This window comes from Anolis sagrei, chromosome 1 (assembly GCF_037176765.1).
Source record: "Anolis sagrei isolate rAnoSag1 chromosome 1, rAnoSag1.mat, whole genome shotgun sequence".
NCBI classification, from domain to species: Eukaryota; Metazoa; Chordata; class Lepidosauria; order Squamata; family Dactyloidae; genus Anolis; species Anolis sagrei.
Window position 1 is genome coordinate 58,287,784 of NC_090021.1, and position 21,311 is coordinate 58,309,094.

General features: G+C 41.6%; 2 protein-coding genes across 2 annotated transcripts in view; both read right to left on the bottom strand.

Moving 5' to 3' along the window:
- MTR (5-methyltetrahydrofolate-homocysteine methyltransferase) overlaps positions 1 to 5,274 on the bottom strand; it is an 84,890-nt gene extending 79,616 nt beyond the window's left edge. Inside the window, exon 1 of the mRNA XM_060753870.2 lies at positions 5,102 to 5,274. Coding sequence (XP_060609853.2) covers positions 5,102 to 5,156 — 55 coding nt within the window. The 5' untranslated portion in view covers positions 5,157 to 5,274. The remainder of the gene's footprint in view (positions 1 to 5,101) is intronic.
- A 12,670-nt stretch (positions 5,275 to 17,944) lies between these two features.
- Positions 17,945 to 21,311, bottom strand: part of ACTN2 (actinin alpha 2) — a 75,287-nt gene continuing 71,920 nt past the window's right edge. The window contains exon 21 of the mRNA XM_060753868.2: positions 17,945 to 19,694. Within this exon, the coding sequence (XP_060609851.2) occupies positions 19,536 to 19,694 (159 nt within the window). The 3' untranslated portion in view covers positions 17,945 to 19,535. The remainder of the gene's footprint in view (positions 19,695 to 21,311) is intronic.

The window sequence follows — 21,311 nt, forward strand, 5'->3', positions numbered from 1 at the left end:
GTTTGTTCAGCCTGGGGATGTAAACAAAGTCCAAGGAGCAGTGAGAATCACCACATGCACACTAGACCCTTGCCCTAGCTTTAAAAAACAGCCCAAGAGAGACTTGCTGAATTGGTGGAGAGAAATGGGAATGCCTCACTGCATAATCCTGTTTAAAAGCATAACCCTGTTTAAAAGAAAAGCAATCTTTACTGGAAAAGAAAAACTATGCCGAAACCAAAGATAATGACCAAGTTTAGAAAGTGAAGTAGGAGCTGGACTCAAAGAAATTGGTAGAAATAAGTCACCAAGAACAGATGGCATCCCAATAGAGCTGTTGGCCCATACATGGAAAATATTCAATATACCGTATATACTCAAGTATAAGCCAACCCAAATATAAGCCGAGCCACTTAATTTTACCACAAAAAAACTGGGAAAACTGATTGACTTGAGTATAAGCCGAGGGTGAGAAATGCAGCAGCTATTGGTACATTTCAAAATGAAAATAGATACCAATAAAATGACATTAATAGTGGCGTCAGTAGGTTAAATGTTTTTGAATATTGACATAAAACTGTAATTTAAGATAAACCTGCACAAACCCTTATTCCAACCTTCTTCAATGTAAATGTGCTTACATATCCTTCCAATAATAATAAAGAGAGTAAAATAAAAATGTCTATATCACCACATCAAAAGTTCTTAGGCTGGCATAAAAGTAATGTTCACACAAACAAGTTAAAGCACATTAATGGGACTTAGAGCGGTTTCCAACATAATAATGGCAAAATTAAATGCCATATGTGTGTGTGTGTGTGTGTGTGCGCGCGTGTGAAAACCAAACCATTAGCATTTGATATAGATCAGTGAGGCTTTGATGACCAATCATGTTTTCACTTGGTGCCTAAAAGTGTTGGTACCAATTGCACCAAAGAGAAGCATTCCTTAACTAGGGTGCTACAACAAAAAAGGCCCTATTGTCTGTCCTCACATAATATATTGCTGGTGGCACACAAATAACCCCCCCCCCCCCCCAAGCAGATCTCAGTCCTTAACAAGGACAAATATACATTCCCTGATGGATGGCATTTACCAGAGATACAATGGGGGACAATCCAGAACAAAATGATGTCCCAGCATACCACAGATCTGCACTGGAGGGCTTAGATATTCTTAGAGGCATCTTCTCTAGGGATTTCCTAGGTCCTGTGGCTAACTTTCACATAGAATTGCACATGAGGATCTAGCAAATGCCTAGAGCAGAACTTTCCAAACTTTTCATGTTGATGACACACTTTTTAGAAATGCATTATTTTGTGACACCGTAAAAATCAGTTTTACTAGTAAACACGAGGTTAAACCAACCCCTTGTAAGAGATTCAGACATATGAATTGTAATAATAAAATGTAAGGAGTGTTGGAAATGACAACTTTCTTCAAGCCTTTTCTACTCATATGTTTATCTATGATTCCGTTGCTTACTGTTTCCTGTATGTATGTTCTGGTATGCAGCTTCCTTTACTCTATGGTTCTCTCTTCTCTCCCCTCTTGACTATAGGCCCTTCCACACAGCCCTATATCCCAGAATATCAAGGCAGAAAATCCCACAATGTCTGCTTTGAACTGAGTTATCTGAATCCACACCTAGATAATGTGGGATTTTATGCCTTGATATTCTGAGATATAAGTTGCACTCCAGATATAAGTTGCACTCCAGAACAGAAACTATACCCACTGACTTTAAAACACACCACACGTTGAGTGAAAAACCAATCCTTTTCATTGAAAGCTGAGTAAAATAGCCAGTAGAAAGAAATGTTTGTAAAAATAGGAAAATTTCAAAATGTAAAAGATCAGTAAAATGCAGTAATTCAAAGTAATGTCCACAAAAGATATAAAAACAATCCAAGGCAGTTTTTATCCAGACAGGAATCAACAGGTTGCAAAGATAATCCAGAAGGTGCTAGATCACTGCAAAATGCTAAAAATCTCTATAAGAACAAGACCCCTTGAATAGGATTTTCAAGGCACGTGAACATGATTTCCAAACGATGCCTTATCTAACAGGCTTTTCCTTGAAGCAAACCTTATATCCCAAAACCCAAAAATTGGTTTCGTTTTCCCCTACTCTTGCCTCTTATCTGACGAAGCCTTTCAGAGCAACGTAAACATTGAGCTCGTTGTCAATCCTGGATGAACTCTAGCAGCCTATTTTTCAACTCCCTTTCTGGCTGCTTATTAAAATTTCCAGGTGTCAGATTGTTTTCCAAACTCAAATCTTGAAAGCTCACAGAAAGAGGGAGAAAACCACCATCCTTAAACCCAGCAGGAATATTCTCATGAGAAACTGCTCTTTGCACTGGGGCCTCTCTGTCATTGTCTGCATGAAAATCACTGACCAAATCATCTCCACCTTGCACCTCAGCACCATCATTTCCTCATCATGTCCCACATCAAGAGAATCATGATCCTGAGCATCATGAAACACAAACACAGGCTGATTCCCAACAATAAGGCTGTGAGGAAGGTCTCTAGGTGACCAGTTGGTAGTTGTTTTGTTACAAGAGAGATGTCCTGGCTGGCTGGCACAGGGAACCATCTCAAACATATTTGAAACTGGACTGATAAGTTTTGTACCTGTTTATGATGAACACATGAAGGTTGTGAGTAAACCAAATACGTTATATTTATCCAAGTCTACTTCATTTTTGTCTCTTGAGTGCATGATATAAAACAAATTGTTTTATGGGGGGCTACATATTTTGAACTCTGAAAAACACTTCCAAAGCACTGCTGTTTTTATGCACCGGCAAATCTCTGTTTTCCTAACAAATCACAGATAACAGGTTATTCAGTCTAAAAATTGAAACCATTGCCTTGCATAATTATATCTGGCTGTATATCACAAGAGATGATTCAGCTCTAAAGGGTTTTTGGCTCTTCTCTGAAATGTCATGCTTTTCTAAAAAGTTAGGATCTCCAAATAGTGTTTTCCAAAAGGTTATAAATATCATTTTCCAAAATGGGGACACAAAATGTATCTCGTGAAACATTTAATTTATATTTCTAAAAGCATTAACTGTAGTTCTCAAATGGATATACAACCGTGTGACAATTTTTAAAAGGGTTGAATTCTCTAAACAGGAGAAAGCCTTCGATTCCCCAAGGCAACAGCCGAGATTAAGCGGATTTACTGGTAAACCTGAAGAGCCCTGAGCTAGTATTTACACAACTCTGGCCAGTCAACCTCCAGACTAAATGACAAAAACATTTTAAAAGTCTGCCAGACTTGTGCCTACAGGTCTTTGCAAACAATGTTTTGATTTTCCCCAAAAAGCATCTCAGTAGTCTGTCAGCCTGAGAAACCGAAAGTAAACAGAAGAGTTTTGCACGTGGGTTACTGGAGAAATAGAAAACCAGACTGAGGCATCTCCTTCCAAGGTCCAAGAAAAAGAAATACACACAAGGCCGGAGGTGAAATTAAAGGGGCCTTAACAGTAGTCTCTTGGCTTCTTGATATATGAAAAAGCAACTAATTTTATGTGGGGCTCCACTGAAATATCTAGAGATAGATAGATAGATAGATAGATAGATAGATAGAAATGATTTAATCAATGGGCTGTATTGCATCATTGTATTCAGTCCTGTACAGCAGCCAACAAGAGTGTCATAGAAAAAACCAAAAAGGTCACAACCAGTGACTGCTTCTTCCATCTCCAAATTTGGTTCAAATCAAGGAAGCCCCGGCATTAATAGTAACAGGAGTCTCGAGGGGGCATCCACACAGGAAAATCAATGCAGGTTGACATCTCTTGCATTGTCATGATGTGGTATCAAGGGAGGTGTAGTTTGACGAGGCACAAGAAGGCCAAAGACCTTGAGTGCATCTACACTGTAGAATTAATGCAGTTTGACACAATTTATTTGCCATGGCTCAGTGCCATTGAACCCTGGTATCAGCACTATTTAGCCACAGGCATGGGCAAACTTCGGCCCTCTGGCTGTTAGGATTTGTGGGAGTTGAAGTCCAAAACACCCGGAGGGCTGAAGTTTGCCCATGCCTCATTTAGCAGGAAAAAGTTAAAAGACCTTGCAAAACTACAAATCCCCAGATTCCATGTGTGGTGCCAGACTGCATTCATTCTGTAGGGTAGATGAACCCCCTTGCTGAACCATAACCCCAATGATTGCAAAGCAAAGCACTGAGACAGGGAAGTTAAAGTGGTGTCAAACTGCATCAGTTCCACAGTGTAGATGTCCCTCCTTCCTTGAGGAGGCTTGATACAACTTACCACCTCTTCACACTAGAGAATGAATCCACTTTAAATCCAGTCTCTGCCTCCTGCAGAATTTTGGGGTTTGTAGTTTAAGGGGGAGCCATTAACAGCCTCACTAAACTACAAACCCCAGAATTCTGCAGGAGGCAGAGACTGGATTTAAAGTGGTTTCATTCTCTAGTGTGATGAGGTCCTTAAACATAAGGTATCCAAACTCAGGTTGTTTCTCAGTTATCAACTATTTTGGTTATCTGCAAATGGGAAAAAAAGGTATATTTCACCTTCTACTCTGACAAAGTGATTTTTGTACCAAAAGAAACAAGGATGACAACAAAAGTGCAACACATCCATGAATCCAAAATACTGAACTCCAGCCACTAAGAACACCCAGCCTCCAAAAACTGTCTCTTGCCAAACTCAGGGCAGCCAAACCAAACCAAATCCCAATTGGCAAAAAAGATCTCATCACACTGGAGAATGAATCCACTTTAAATCTGGGTTTTGTAGTTTAGGAAGGCGCCTTTAACGGCCCCGCTAAACTACAAACCCCAGAATTCTGCAGGAGGCAGAAACCAGATTTAAAGCGGATTCATTGTCTAGTGTGATTAAGTAGAAAGTTGCATAATGAGACCCAGCACTGAAGGCGCATCAGAGTTAAGACAGTTTGGCACCCCTTTGACAGCACCGCGGCTCAATGCGATGGAAATCGAGAGAGGTGCATCCGGGTGAGGCCCCAGCACTCTTGGCCAGAGGGGGATGAAGAGCTCGCAAAAACTACACCTCCCAGGATCCCCGCCGCCTTGCCCAACTCCCGGAGAGTTTTCCTTTCCAGGCGGACGCACCGTTCTCTGCGGGGCTGCTCCTCCGCTCCGCTCTACCGGGGATGGTGGGAGACATCGTGCCGCGAGTGGGACGCTCGGGCTCCCAAAAGAAGGCTGGCAGTGGCAGGCAGCCCCACGCGGAGAGCGAGGGAGGGGGGAAGGAAGGCGGGCCGTGGGGAGGAGGGGAGGCGGAGGCGCCTGCGTGCGCACCCGCGCGAGCGCAAAGCGCGCCCTTGCGCCCTGCCTTCCTGCTCAGAAGCAGAGGCGAGGCGCAGCTGGGTAGGACGTCTCCGTTGGCCTCCCCTCCTTCTGACTCAGGGGAGCCTCCCTTTCCCCCAAAGCGCCCCAGGACACGCGTCCAACCCATCTTTATACACGCAAGCGGAATGGACCTGCCCTGGAGAAGGGAGGGAAGGAGAAAGAGCACCTTCAAGAGGGGATGCCACGGTTCCTTTTCCTTCTTTCTGCCCCTCCTTTCTTCCTTTTTTGTTTCTATCATGCCTTTCTGGAATCAGAAGAGTTGGAAGAGATCACCAAAGCCAACCAGTCCAACTCCTCCTTCCATGCAGGAATGACACAATCAAATCACCCCTGACAGATGGCCATCCAGCCTCTTTTTAAAAGCCTCCAGGAAAGAAACTTCCACCACACTCCTGGGCAGAGAGTTCCACTGTGGGAACAGCTCTAACAGGAAGTTTTTCCTAATGTTCAAAATTCCATATCACATCACAAGCTGAAAATCAAGATTAGCCGCAGGGGCGGCTCAACCCATTACGCAAAGTAAGCATTTGCAGTATAGTTGATTTTGCCCAGGGGCACTCTTGGGGGAAAATAGACCTTGACATATGCGAGTTGTAGTTATTGAGATGTATAGTTCACCTACAATCAAAGAGCATTCTGAACTCCACCAATGATGGAATTGAACCAAATATGGCACACAGAACTCCCACGACAAACAGAAAATATATATCAATGATTGGGTGGGGGTGGGGGGGGGGCACCAAAATACTGTTTGCTTACCGTTGAAAATTACCTAGGGCCGCCTCTGATTAGCCGTTTACAAGAAACGTTGCCCGGGGACGCCCGACTGTATTTACTCAGTCTTCGAGGAGACTCTTTCCGTGTCCCTGAACTGCCCTGTTTGGCATAAGAAGAAGAGAAGAAGAACAACTTGATTTTTCTATCCCACCTCCATCTCCCCAAAGGGACTCGGACTGACTTACGTAGGGCCAAGCCCAAGGCAACATACAATTAAAAACAGAACAATAGCATATTAAAGTAGCATAAAAACAGCATAAACAAACATTAAAAGCAACAACAAACTCCTTTTTGGAGGGAAGGGAGGGGGCTAATATGCAAAACTCGTTAAAGAATATGGTGGTCAATAAGGTGGATAGAAACATATAACGGCATAGGAATAATAGCATAGAATTGAGAAATTAAACAGGATCAGTTCAGCTTAACTTAAAAATGTAGTAATGAAATATATAAATTTGAATTCAGGCTGTGGTTAGAGACCATCTTGTCGAATGCACAACAAAACATCCACGTCTTTCAATCCTTAAGGAGTGTGGATAGGGAGGGTGCTAGCCTAATCTCCCTGGGGAGGGAGTTCCAGAGATGAGGGGCCACCACCGAGAATGCCCTTTCTCTCGTCCCCAACAACCACGCCTGAGACAGGCAGGAGCGAGAGAAGAGTATCCCTGGAAGATCTTAAGTCTCCCCACGCAAAGCAGCTCAACATAGCATTGAATGAAACATGCAGAATAATCACAGGATGTCTTAAACCTACACCTGTTGATAAACTCTACAAGCTAGCTGGCATTGCCTCCCTGAGGGCAATGCCACGAAAAGTTGCTGCTAAACATGAGAGAAATAAGGTTGAACACTGTGAAAGCCACCCACTGCATGGCTATCAGCCTCCTCCCAGTAGACTCAAATCAAGGAAAAGCTTTATGAGAACTACCACTCCTCATGGTGTCCCCCCAGCAACAGCAAGGCAATCCCTCTGGGCAGTTAAACCAGGAAATGATGAAAGGCTATGGAAATGATTTATGAATAAGCCTAATGGAGCCTACAATTACAGAACTCGACAGGACAACAGCCACCAGACTGGCTTTCTGTTTTACTAGACTCTAGTGTATTCATTTAATACTATTTATAATTATTGATTTTGATTTGTATTGATATGTATTTTATTGTATTTATGTGTAGGCATTGAATATGTGCTGGCTGGAAGCCGCCCTGAGTTCCCCAACTAGATGCCCCCCCCCCCCACAAGGGTCTTCCTCCAGGAGCAAACCAAGAATTGGCAACTTGGAAGTCCCTGAACAGTCTCAGAAGTGGAGTGGGCAAATCAAAAGACAACCTGGTAAAATGGCACTACCAAAAAGAGTTCCACACCTTGTGTGACTGGAGCAGAACAGACAGCTCCGCATCTGCATGCTCGTCCACTATGCCTTGCCTCGTGTACAGAGGAAGAATTGTTGGAGGCTACAGACAATGCCGTTGCTGTTGCCCGTTTTTGGTCAAAAGATATTTAACCGCCTGCACTCCTTCTGTTTTTATCAGTTTTATACTAATTTATACAATGCTTTTGATACAAAATAAATAAATAAGCTGAAAATCTTTTCCTGTAATTTGGCATTGGGACTCATGGCAGCGAACAGTGAACATGATGCAATGCAATGCAAATTAAAAACAAAGCAATGGATTCAAACTACAGGAAAGGAGAATCCACCTGAACATTAGGAAGAACTTCCGGACTGTAAGAACTGTTCAAACACAAAACTCTCTGCTTCAGAGTGTGGTGGAAGCTCCTTTCTTGGAGGCTTTTAAACAGGCTGGATGGCCATCTGTCAGGGGTGTTTTGGTTGTGATTTTCCTCCATGGCATGGAATTGGACTAGATGGCCCATGTAGTCTCTTCCAACTCTGTGATTCTATGTATGTATATGTGTGTGTGTGTATCTTTTTTGTCATGACAATATTTAATTAAAATTACAGTTAGAACTAGACAGGCCCTTCCACCAAATCCTACTCATTTGGCGTGGAGGGGCTTTCTAGTTTTATGTTGTGATGGGCTCCATGTGTTCAGGTTCTGAACCGGTGCTTGGCAGCTGTGACGGTCTGGATTAGGGCGAACAAATTGGAATTGAATCCAGACAAGACAGATGTTCTCCTGGTCAGTCGCAAGGTGGAACAGGACACAGGGTTACAGCCTGTGTTGGACGGGGTTACACTCCCCCTGAGGACACAGGTTTGCAGCTTGGGAGCTCTCTTGGATTCATTGCTGAACCTGGAACCTCACGTTTCAGAGGCAGCCAGGGGGGCTTTTGCGCAATTAAAACTTGTGCAACACTTGTGCCCATACCTTGGAAAGTCAGATGCTCTGGTTACATCCTGAATAGACTACTGCAACATGTTCTATGTGGAGTTGCCTTTGAAGACTGTTCAGAAGCTTCAAGTGGTCCAACGGGTGTACAGAGAGCACACAACTCCTCTGCTACGTCAGCTCCACTGGCTGCCAGTCTGCTACCGAGCACAATTCAAAGTGCTGGCTTTAGCCTATAAAGCCCTAAATCGTTCCAGCCCAGGTTACCTGTCCGAATGTATCTCCTTCTACAGAATTTAAGATCATCTGGGGAGGCCCTGCTCTTGGTCCCACCTCTTTTGCAGGTACGACTGGCAGCGACGAGAGATAGGGCCTTCTCAGTAGTGGCCCCTTGGCTGTGGAATTCCCTCCCCAGGGATATTAGATCAGCACCCTCCCTCCTGACATTCTGCAAGAGAGAAAATGTGGCTCTGGAAGAACAATTGTTGTTCGATAGATGGATATGGAATTATGTGCAATGACCACTGGAATGGCCTGGATTATGATGGTGGATAGCGTGGTTAAAAGTGAATGTTATGTTTTAATGTGTTTTAATTGTATCTTAAAATGTTTATTTTAATTGTACATTGTTTGAAGCCACTGAATAGTTGCCTATGTGTAAAGCCACCCTGAGTCCCCGTCAGCGTTGAGAAGGGCGGGGTATAAATATAGTAAATAATTAATTAATTAATTAATTAAATCTGCATTGTAGAGTTGATGTAGTTGGACATGATATTGATGTTGTGGGATTCTGGAAGTTGTAGTTTTACCAGGGCTTTCACTCTCTGTGCTAAATGCCGCTGGTGCCTCCCCAAACTACAAGTCACAGGATTCCATAGCATTGAGTCATGGCAATTAAAGTAGTACCAAACTGCATTAATCCAACAGTCTGTGGACCTATAGTCTTCTTTATCCAAGGTGAATGAACCTGCCCTGGAGAGGGAAGGAAGAAAAGGCACCTTACTTAAAGGTGTGCTGCCACATTTCATTTTCCTTTTTTCTGTTTTGAAAGAGACCTAGAGTTCATCTCCACTGCTGAGTTAATGCAGTTTAACACAAGTTTAATATTATGGAATTATTACCATGATACTTATTTATATACTATTTCCTGTCTTAACAGAGACTCAAAATGATGAACAGTGCTGAAAAATAAATAGACTAAACAACATGAAACCTAAAGATTGTGCATAATAAAACAGAATTAAACCAAGCACAATTTTAAAAAATTAATAGTTTAAACTGTTAAACCTATTTAAAATACACAAAGCACCCCACAACACACACACACTGCAGCAATTCTGGGCATTGCAGTTTTACAAGGTCTTTCACCCTCTGCTAAATGCAGTTGGTGCCTCACCAAAGTACAACCCCCTTGATTACATAGCATTGAGCTATGGCAGCTAAAAGTGGTGTCAGATTGCATTAATCTGAAAGTGCAGATAGGCTCATTGTTGTCTTCTGCCTCATGAGAGACACTCTTTCCCAAGCTTCCCACAGACACCAGTAAAACTCATCTTTATACAAGACATGTTATGTACTCAGCATTGCCCGGGCATGTATATTCTAATGTTGTTTATTAGAATTACTCATTGTAATGAATGGGCCTATTAAAATGTATACCCACTAGGCCTGGGTAACAACGGAAAAAATTGTTTCTAAAATCGATTTGTATTTGGGGGTTTTTTTTGTTTCGATATTTAAAATAATTACAAAATTTTCCTTTTAAAAAGTTCGATATTTACGAAATTTCGTAAATGGTAAAAAATTAACGAATCGATTTCCGAAACAATAACGAATCGATTCGTTAATGGCGGACGCAACCGCAAAATACGCTAAAAAACCTCCAAAACCTTCTGAAGCTTCCCTCTCCCTCTGTTGTTGACTGTTGGTGTGATATTATAATTTTTTTTCACTAATTAAACCATAAAACTGGCCCAGACATGCGGAAATAATAACGAAACGACCTCAAAACAATAACGAAACGAATACAATATCGAAATACGAAGCATTTACAAAACGTTTTTGAAAATTCGTTTTTTTAATAATTGCTCCAGAATGGTTCGTTATCATTTTGTAATTGAAAAAATTAACAAATTATTAATGAATTACGAATTAACGAAACGAAACCGCCCAGCCCTAATACCCACGTATATGTAATGGGACCTTTTATAAAATGATATGTGATGAGTTGGAATTCCCATTACCTGGTGCAATTACCATGACCTCTAGATGTGGTCAGGCTGATCTCCCATCATCCCTAGATCTGGCCAGCTAGAAGTCTCATCAGACCTAACTCATCACTGGTCTCTGGATTTTGCTCAACTCCAGCTGCTATCATCCTCTATTAGGCTCCACCATTCTGACACCCTTTATATAACTGCAGTGAGATCTGTCGTTTTACACGGTCTTCATCCTTCACTGCCCAAATGCTAATACCTCACCAAACTATTGCTCATTTTATTCCATAGCCTTGAGCATTGGCTGTCAAAGTGGTGTCTAATGGCATTAATTCTATATTGTAAATCTACTGACTGCCTATTAGCTTCCAAGCACAATTCAAAGTGCTGACCTTGACCTATAAAACGCTAAACGGCTCTGGCCCGGCTTACCTGTCCGCACGTATCTCCTTCTAGGAATCCCCAAGGACCTTAAGATAATCTAGAGAGATCCTGCTCTCAGTCCTGCTGCCATCACAGTCATGTTTGGTGGGGCTTTCTTGATGGGGGCCTTCTCAGTGGTGGTCCCTCGGCTGTGGAATGCCCTCCCTAACGAGATTAGATCTGCCCCCTCCCTCATGACCTTCCAGAAGAAGCTCAAACCCTGGTTATGGGATCAAGCGTTTGCAGAATATATGGTTTTAACAGACTGTTTTTAGTTGACGGCAATGGAGTGAAGATGGTTTTAACGGACTGTTGAACTGAGGCTATGGATTGATTTGGAGGACGACATGAATTGGCAAATTGTTTTAATGTATTTATAACTGTTTTCAAAGTAGGTAAAGTGTATATTATGTTGTGTATTGTTTGGCACCGAATGGTGCCTGCTGGTAACCATCCTAAGTCCCTCTTTGGAGGCAAGAAGGATAGGATAGAAATACTCTTAATAAATAAATAAATAAATAAATAAATAAATCTGCCCTTGGAGACGCTTCCAAGAGCTGTGGTCTTATCTTATCACTGCTATAATCAACCACTGATATTGTCTTATTCTGTTTCATTTTGATTATTTTAATGCCTTGCAGCCATGTCCTGTGTGTACTTAATTGTTAGTAAACCACATCTTCAGTGGAAGTGCCTCAAATGTTGATTTTTATCCAGATTATAAGCTTAATAACAATGAGAGCATCCTAACAGTATTGGTTGCAGCCAGAATTGTATGTGCCAGACACCAGAAATGTGTTGCTAGGTACTTTGAACAAGAATGACAGGGCCTGTGAAACAACCCAAGGTGTATAGTAAACCTGTCATACAGTGATGATCTGAAGAAGATAAATTGCCAGTATAAATTTCAACAGGGACAGTCATGGGTCAGAATCACACAGTTTTCCAATTGCTGTTGTATTGTAACTCTCAACATTTCTCATCATTGGTTATGTTTTCAAGGACTGCTGGGAATCGCACTTCAGTTATATACGTTCTACTTGGCTGCCAGCCTTGCAGGGAAGGCCAGAGAAAAGGACATTGGGATTGAGAATGGTGAGTGTATAGTCATGGATGCACACAGTTATATACAACTTTGAGTGCATCTACACTGAAAAATGTGTGCAGTTTGTCCCCACTTTAACTGCCCTGTTCGAGGGAGTTGTAGTTTGGTGATTCACCAGCACTCTTCAGCAGAGAAGACTAAAGGCCTTGTAAAAACTACAATTTCCATGTTTCCATAGCATTGAACCATGTCACTTAAAGTAGTGTCTAACTTTATTCATGCTACAATTTCAGTGTACCCCTTTTACCAGGGGAAGAGGAAGATAAATCTCTTAAGACACATCTTGCCAAGAGAAACCTGTGATAGTATCGCCATATGTTGAAGGCACACACAATGTACTTTAGCAATAAATGATTAGCTTAAAGAATCCGGACATTTAATTTTTAACTAAAAATAGCAGACTTCCTAAGGAGTTTTATTTTGATTCAGCAAAAATCTATGCCAGGCAGCCCCTTGTTTCCCACTGCTGGTTGAAAGGAAGTGGAAAACAGGCCAGAGTAAGCGTCTCTGAGTAAGCTTCTGAGTGTATGTGTATGTATATGTATACACACACATACATATATAAACATGTACACAGAGAGAGAGCATATAGCATATATAGCAGGGATCCTGAAACTAAGGCCCGGGGGCCGGATGCGGCCCTCCAAGGTCATTTACCCGTCCCTCACTCATGGTCAACCTAAGTCTGAAATGACTTGAAAGCACACAACAACAACAACAATCCTATCTCATCAGCCAAAAACAGGCCCACACTTCCCATTGAAATACTAATAAGTTTATATTTGTTAAAATTGTTCTTCATTTCAATTTTTGTATTGTTTTTAAGTTTTTTGCACTACAAATAAGATATGTGCAGTGTGCATAGGAATTCATTCATGTTGTTTTCAAATTATAATCCGACCCTCCAATAGTTTGAGGGACTGTGACCTGGCCCTCTGTTTAAAAAGTTTGAGGACCCCTGATCTATAGTATCACCTTCTGAGCTCTGCGAGTGCACTATTTTTTCTGAATGAAGCAAAGAGTGTTTGAGGCTCAGGAGATCCTTTGGGATACCAAGATGTTTGTTTATAAAGCTATTGTCCTTCTAACTGTATTGTATGCCTGCGAAACATGGACTGTCTGCAAACGTCGCTCTCAATTTCTGGAAAGATTCCATCAGCGTTGCCTCTGAAAAATCTTGCAAATCTCTTGAGAAATCAGGCGGACAAACGTCAGCGTTCTGGAAGAAGCAAAGACCACCAGCACTGAAGCGATAATCCTCTGCCATCAATTTCACTGCCTAATCACCATCTCCCAAAACAGTTACTTTATTCTCAGCTCAAGAACAGAAAATGAAATGTTGGTGAACAGCAAAAGAGATTTAAAGATGGACTTAGACTTAACCTTTAAAAATGTGGTGTAAACACCAAGAACTGGGAAGTCCTGGCCCTCGAGGCCAACTGTTACCAACAATGCTGTAGAATTTGAAGAAGCCCAAATGAAGAGTGAAAGCGATAAACGTGTCAAGAGGAAGGCATGTCAAGCCAACCCTTGTCAGGGCCACCTTCCATGTGGAAATGTATGTCCTCACTGTGAAAAAACATGCAGACCAAGATTAGGTCTCTACAATCATTTGCGGCCCACCTCCAATCTAATATTTCTATTTGTTCCAGAATTAATAGTTCAGAATCCAGCATATTAACTTCCAAGACATATTTTCGATACTTATTCTGTGTAGTGACCACATGTTTCTCCAAAGCAGTAATGACTGGGGGGAAAAAACACCAACTGGTTTTTAGAAACACAGATTGAAGATTCAAGTGATTTCTAAAGGCAGAATTAGCTTGTATATGACAACATTCACCTTTTGATATTGAAGTATGGTTGGGAAGAAGAGGCATACAAGAAGGACTTTTTAACCATTTCTCCTTCCAATAATTCTCCCCAAAAAATTTTCCTCCTCTATCTCAGACACTATGAATATGTTTGTCAGATTGTAAAATTTGCTTCCTCAAATCATGAAAAACGTATTTTTGCCAGATGATTTTCCTCATCTTTCATTTAGTGTGCTTTGTTTCATGATTGTTTCATGATATTGAAGGTATGGCAGCCAGCCATGTTGGATCAGAGTTAAAATCCCTGCTTGGCCATGGAAACCCATTGGGTGATCTTGGATGATCATGCAATCTTAGCCTCATGGAAAAACAGTGACAAACCCCTTCTGAACAAATCTTGCATTGAATAATTGCCATATGTAAGCCACCTTGACTCCCCTTTGAGGTAGAGAAAGACCAGGTATAAATAGGGTAAATAAATAAAATAAATAAATGAAAACAAATCCCAGAGGCCATCCAGTCCACTCCCCTTTCTATCATGCAGGAAAAACAAAGCATCCCCTGAGCGATGGAAATAGGGTTTTGGAAGCAAAGAAAGAAGTGGGGGGGTCTGTGCCACAGGAGGACGTTGCTACTGCCGCCACTGTGGTTTCCAGCAGCTCCAAACTTTAATTTCCCTGCATTTCTCAGGAGAAGGAAAGACGAGGTGAGAAGAAGCATGGCTCTGAGGAGCCCCTCACTCTCACCCACGGAGCCCCAAGGGCTCTGCAGAACACAATTTTAGAACCTCTGATCTATAGTTTTGCACTACAAATATATATGAGAGACACAAGAAAGCAATATGTATGATATTGCAAAAATGCAACATGCTTTTGCTTCTTACCTAGAAGACCAGATTTTATTTGTGCTCCAGTCTTCTTGGAATAGAAATTTCTTCCACAAATCAATAAGTACTTAGCAAGGGCCATTTTCTGTTGGTGCCAGTGGCTTCCAGCTGTCATATAGTGATGCTAGAGAAAATGAAGTATCAGGATTGCAATCATAGTGGCTGATGTGTGTTTCAAAGAATTTTTTTTTGAAACCAGCATCAGCTTTGCATAAGTTTGAGATAGTGACACATTTGTTTTCTAATGGTTCAATGTACACAGACCCTTTTTCAGACCCAAAATTATTAAAAGTATTGTATATGCAATTACTATAAGGCCATGTATATATAATTGATGACACATAAATTAATTTTGTGTTTAGATAGATAGATATTATTTTGATCAATGACCAGCATTGGGGTTGTTTTTTTTTTTTTGTTAAGATGTAGGACCCCTCTCCAACATATATCATCACATATATACCAGTACACTGAGCCCCTGGTGGCACAGCGGGTTAAACTGCTCAGCTGCTGAACTTGCTGACCGAAAGATTGGTGGTTCGAATCTGGGGAGTAGGGTGAGCTCCTGATGTTAGCCCCAGCTTCTGCAAACATAGCAGTTCAAAAACATGCAAACTTGAGTAGATCAATAGGTACCACTCCAGCAGGAAGGTAAGAGTGCTCCATACAGTCAAGCTGGCCACATGACCTTGGAGGTGTTTACAGACAACACCGTCTCTTCGGTTTAGAAATGGAAATTAGCATCACCCCCCACAGTCATACACAACTAGATTTAATGTCAAGGGGAAACCTTTACCTTTACTATAAACCAGTATTCCAAAATATGGAATACCTCTAGTCCCAAGTATTTTGGGTGAGGGACATTCAACCTATAATAGATATTCTCTGTGAACTGTGCACATTTGACCCATATGCTTTCTTTCTATTAGCGACTTTATGACTTTAGCATTTCTCAGAGATGGGATATTGATGATTAACTGGAAGCACTTTGTTCAGAGCTGACTGAGAGAATTTTTCTGTTCATCCTTTTCAAGTTTAGAGCTGAAAAGATATTAATTGGTTTCTATTTTTGTCTTAAAAATCAGATGCACTGTATAATTTACAGTATGTGTAACAAATAATAGATTGATATATCTATACATTCACAATCAGTAAAGTTTTAATGCACATCCCTATGTCTTTATTTAGACAGAATTGCCCTTAGACATTTTGCAGCCTGTTGAATGCTGCAGCCTCATGGTAATTGCAAAAAAGTGTATTTGCTTGGTAATTATGCACTCTCAAACACAATGAAACTTCTGGATAAATGCCTGAGTAAATACCCAAAGGACTGGGCTGTAAATAAGAGTTTGATCCTTATCACTGCCTGAGAAGGAGGACAGCAGTTTATTTTTCTTTATTGGAATGTGTAATTGCCTTGTACTGTGTCTTAATTATAATGTTGTATTTTAGTAGTACGTATATCTTCGCTGCTTTGGACACTTTTTGAAATGGAAACGTGGGTTGTAATAGTTAGATCCTAACAATATATTGTATATAAGGGGGTGAGTCTGCCTATTGGAATGAAATGGATCGACTGCTCTCATGGTGCAGGGACAATAATCTGGTTCTTAACATCAAAACCAAGCAGCCCATAGTGGACTATAGAAAGAACAGACCAGAAATCCAGCCCTTGGACATAAATTGGGATCAAATGGAGCAGGGGACCAGTTTTAAGTTCCTGGGTGTCACTGTTAGGATCTGACCTGGGGCACTCATACGGCAGTGTTGGTTGAGAGGGCCCAGTAGAGACATGACTAGGAACCACCAGCCGAATGAAAGCAATGGTCCTTTGCCACTAACTCCACTGGACCAGCCACGTTGTCCGGATGCCCGACCACCATCTCCCAAAGCAGTTGCTCTACTCTGAACTCAAGAATGGAAAACAGAATGTTGGTGGGCAGGAAAAGAGGTTTAAAGATGGGCTCAAAGCCAACCTTAAAAACTCTGGCATAGACACTGAGAACTGGGAAGCCCTGGCCCTTGAACGCTTCAGCTGGAGGTCAGCTGTGACAGCAGTGCTGTAGAATTTGAAGAGGCACAAATGGAGGGAGAAAGAAAGAAACGTGCCAAGAGGAAGGTGTATCAAGCCAATCCCGACCAAGACTGCCTTCCACCTGAAAACCAATGCCCTCACTGCAGGAGAAGATGCAGATCAAGAATAGGGCTCCACAGTCACCTACGGACCCACCAGTACACTGATCTTGGAAGACTATCCTACTCGGACAACGAGGGATTGCCTAAGTAAGTAAGTAAAGTGCTGTGCGGTGGGAGTGCAGAGGGATGGGTGTGTTGTTTTGTGATGTGTGCTGGGGAAAGCATTTAATTTCATTGTATACTGTACAATAAAAATAAAAAGTTGTTCTTTTTTATTCTATTCTATTCTGAGTCCCACAGGCTCTGTCAGGTTTTGCGCCTCTTCTGTCCTTTAGCTCTCTGTATACTCAAATACTTGCCCTACAGGCAGCAGCAGAAGAGGAATAAGAAGGAAGTATAATTTTTGCTGGCACAAAAAGCTAAAAATAAGCAATTGGAACTTGGTCACAATAAGTAATATTAATGTGTTGTCAAAGGCTTTCATGGCCAGAAACACTTTCATGGCCAGAATCATGGCCATGCTCCAGAAGCATTCTCTCCTGATATTACGCCCACATCTATGGCAGGCATCCTCAGTGATTGAGGGGTCTGTTGGAAACTAGGCAAGTGACAGATATATAACTAGGCAAGCCACAGATATATAAACCCCACTTGCCTAGTTTCCAACAGACCCCTCAACCTCTGAGAATGCCTGCCATAGATGTGGGCAAAATGTCAGGAGAGAATGCTTCCAGAAAATGGCCACCCAGCCCTGAAAACTCACAGCAATGTCATAATATTAACAGTAAACTTTTCTGCATTTCTCATGCGAGAGAACTATTGAAAAATGTAGTTCTGTGGATTGTTTACTACAGCTGAAAAAGCAAACGCAACAAAGTTATTGAAAATTAAAAAGGCATGCCTTAATATTTTTGAAGATATTGTAAAAGAATATCAACAATCAAGTCAGCATCATGGTTTGAAAAGCAGACTTTATTTAGTAGGCACATTTAAATTGTACTGGACTGTAAAGCTTTCATTAGCATTTGTGAAGACTGCAGTTTACTTGCACTGAATGGCGTTTACTGTGCTTACTAGGGTTTCAAGTTTAAAGAAAAGATATTGCTCTACAGCAGTGATGGGAATTTGTGGTATTTTTAGTCTACAACTCCTATAATCCCTCATCATTGGGTGGCTGGCAATGCCTGACAGGAATTGCAGGCCAACAAACTGAAGGTCAACGAAAACCTATCTCTGCTCTAATGGCGGCTGAGATGAAGACTGCTAGCAATAAAGCATCATACAGTATTTCAAAGTGTATTTTAAATAAACCAGACATTTGGCATTAATCAAGACCAAGCGCGGCAAACCCTAACACAGACACCGAGAGCTTTCTTGAAATACCCTATAAACGTGTGCCCTTTCAGCTGCCATGTCAAAAGCCAGGTAGTGCTTTCAGTGCTAAATTTTAAAATTACCATCAGGATCTATGGGCAATCAATTCATGCAGATCTGTGACTTCATGCTAATTAAAAGCCCAACTAAGATTCAAACAAATTTCACCTTCATAAAATAGTAAAATCAAATTTCATAGTTTTGCGTCTGGTTTGGTTTACTTTCTTATTTCTCTGGCATATTCAGCTCCATCTTCAAGAAGCATTGCAAATCTGATACCAGTAGATGAAAGCATTAGCTTGGCATGAAAGCAAAAAGGAGACACCTGGGGGGAGATACGGGAAGATTCACGTAAAGCATGAAGTTTTCTTAAAACATTTCCTAAATATTAAAGCTATGTAAGGTTAGAATTTCAAAAGGCTATTTTTTAAACTTTTTTTCCTGAGGCTTCTTAACTTGACAGCGAGAGAAGTATTTCTTTTGGGTTTGATTTTTCTTTAAAAAGCCAGCCAGTCACTGCTGAGTCAATGTGGCCTTGAATATCTATAATAACGGCACAGGTAATACAAATAACAAAAAACATATTGACGCTGCACATCTTATTTGATATAGTTCAGGGGTGGGAAACATGTGGCCCAACAAATGTCCAACTGCAACTTTTCTGAGTCTCAGTTCAACCTAGCACATTACTTATCTTATTTCAGAGACTGGCAATTTCCTGCTCCCCAGGAGGCCATATTTGTGCCCATTCACTATAATTGCTTCTTCCTTTCCTGGAAGCAGATCGCGCACAGACTGGCCTCAATCCACAAACCACCATTCTGAGTAACATTGGCCTTGCCAACAGTGAGTTACTCAGCCAATGCTACCCTGAATTACAGCTCATATATTCCGCATCTCTGCTATTATTACATGCTGCATGTACATGCTAAAACTTGATAAAATTATAATCTTGAACACATTTCCAGCCGACCAAGCTTTTCAAAGAGACTATAACATTTTATGTAGTTTTTCAAACTAACTAATTCAGGACTGGGCATGGTGTGGCCCCCTAGATGTTGTGGCTACCAATTCCTCAGGACTGGTTATACTGGCTAAGGCTTTTGAGAGTTGCAGTTCAACAGAATTTCAAGGGCTACATGATTCCCAGCTCTTTGACCATCTCCGGTTACAGGTCACTTTCACCATACAGTGCTGAGGAAAACGAGGTATAATCCAGAGCTCCAGAAACAGCTCCTGGACCCTTGTAGGCTGGCATTCTCTTGATACAGTACTGTGCTTGTTCAGGTGGCAGTTCTCGAAGCAACTCGTCAGCAAGAATATAAGGCTGTAAAGACATAAACAGAGTATTTATTTTGAGTTGTATGATTTTTTCACAATTAGAACAATTGTTATAGATTAGATGATGGCATAATGGGATTGCATGTCGAGAGGGGTGAGATCTGCTTCCTATAGAGACCAACAGGCTACATAAACATAATATACTGGAAGAAAACAGTTCACAATTTTGTTTGTCACAGATGCAGATAGGGCTGTTACACTCATGGGTCTGGATCCAGACATCAACCAACCCACCTGTTGTTTGATGAGCCACATCCCTCAGGAATGGCCTAAGAGGTCCTAACATGGTCTCTGTCACCAGTGGGTATTGGTAAAATTTCTGATCCTGCTGAGTAAGAATCACTTCACAACACACTCCCCAAGACCCTCAGGGGGATCCCCTACTAAACCAATGCCTGTTGCCTGTTAGACACTGTCCAAACAATCCTGGATCTATGACCCATGCCGACTGTCCCACAAAATGACAAATACAATTGTGCCCCCCTCCCAAGCCCACCAATATAGGGAAGAAAGATGGGATGAGGCTCAGAGAGCCAAGCTCTGCCAGCATATATTGAACACTGCCCCACCCAAACAGAGTGAAACCTGCCATCCAGATTACTCTAGCCCAGCATTTCTCAACCTGGGGGTCAGGATCTCGGGGGGGGTCGTGAGGGGTTGTCAGTGGGGTCGCCAAAGCATCAGAAAACACAGCATTTTCTGTTGGTCATGGGGGTTCTGTGTGGGAAATCTACCCCAATGGTATCATTGGTGGGGTTCAGGATGTTCTTTGATTTTAGGTGGACTATAAATACCAGCAACTACAACTCCCAAATGTCAAGGCCTATTTTCCCCAAACTCCAGCAGTATTAATATTTGGACATATTGAGTATCTGTGCCAAGTTAGATCCAAATCCATCATTGTTTGAGTCCACAGTGCTCTCTGGATGTAGGTGAACTACAACTCCAAAACTCAAGGTCAATGCCCACCAAACCCTTCCAGTCCAGCTGTATTAAGGGGTCGTGGCATTAGGAAGGTTGAGAAACACTGTTATAGCCAAATAGTAGAGCCCATCAGGCAATAAGCATGTCTCCAGCCTTTTTAAACCCAATTGGTAGCACTGTTCACCCAACACTATTCCTTTGAGGCTAAGGGTTAGGGTTAGGGTTAGAGAAGAAGCGCTGACCATGCAAACATTTGGCAGCCTTGCTTCAAACCTGGTCTGCACTCTCACCACCTGGTCAGTCAGTTTTTTAACTGTATGGTTCTTTTAAAAGGTTGTACACTACCTTGGAGCCCATGTTGGGAGAAAGGTGGGATACGAATAAAATAAATATGTCTCCACAGAATTATACAGAATAGCAAGAACACCTATGGATCATTCGCTAAATGGTAACGGTTTGGAGAATGCTGGAAGGAAGTCTTCATTCAGCACAGCTTCTAACCCCCTATCCTTGAAATTAATCCAAAATTAATTAATCCCCATTTATGGAACTCAATCTTGAACACATTTCCACACAAAAACAAACGTTTTCTGTGTTGTTTTCCAAAACCCTTCCTGACCCATGATTTTTCAGTAATAACTCTATAATACAAATGTTAAAATGGCTGAGAAATTTCAGC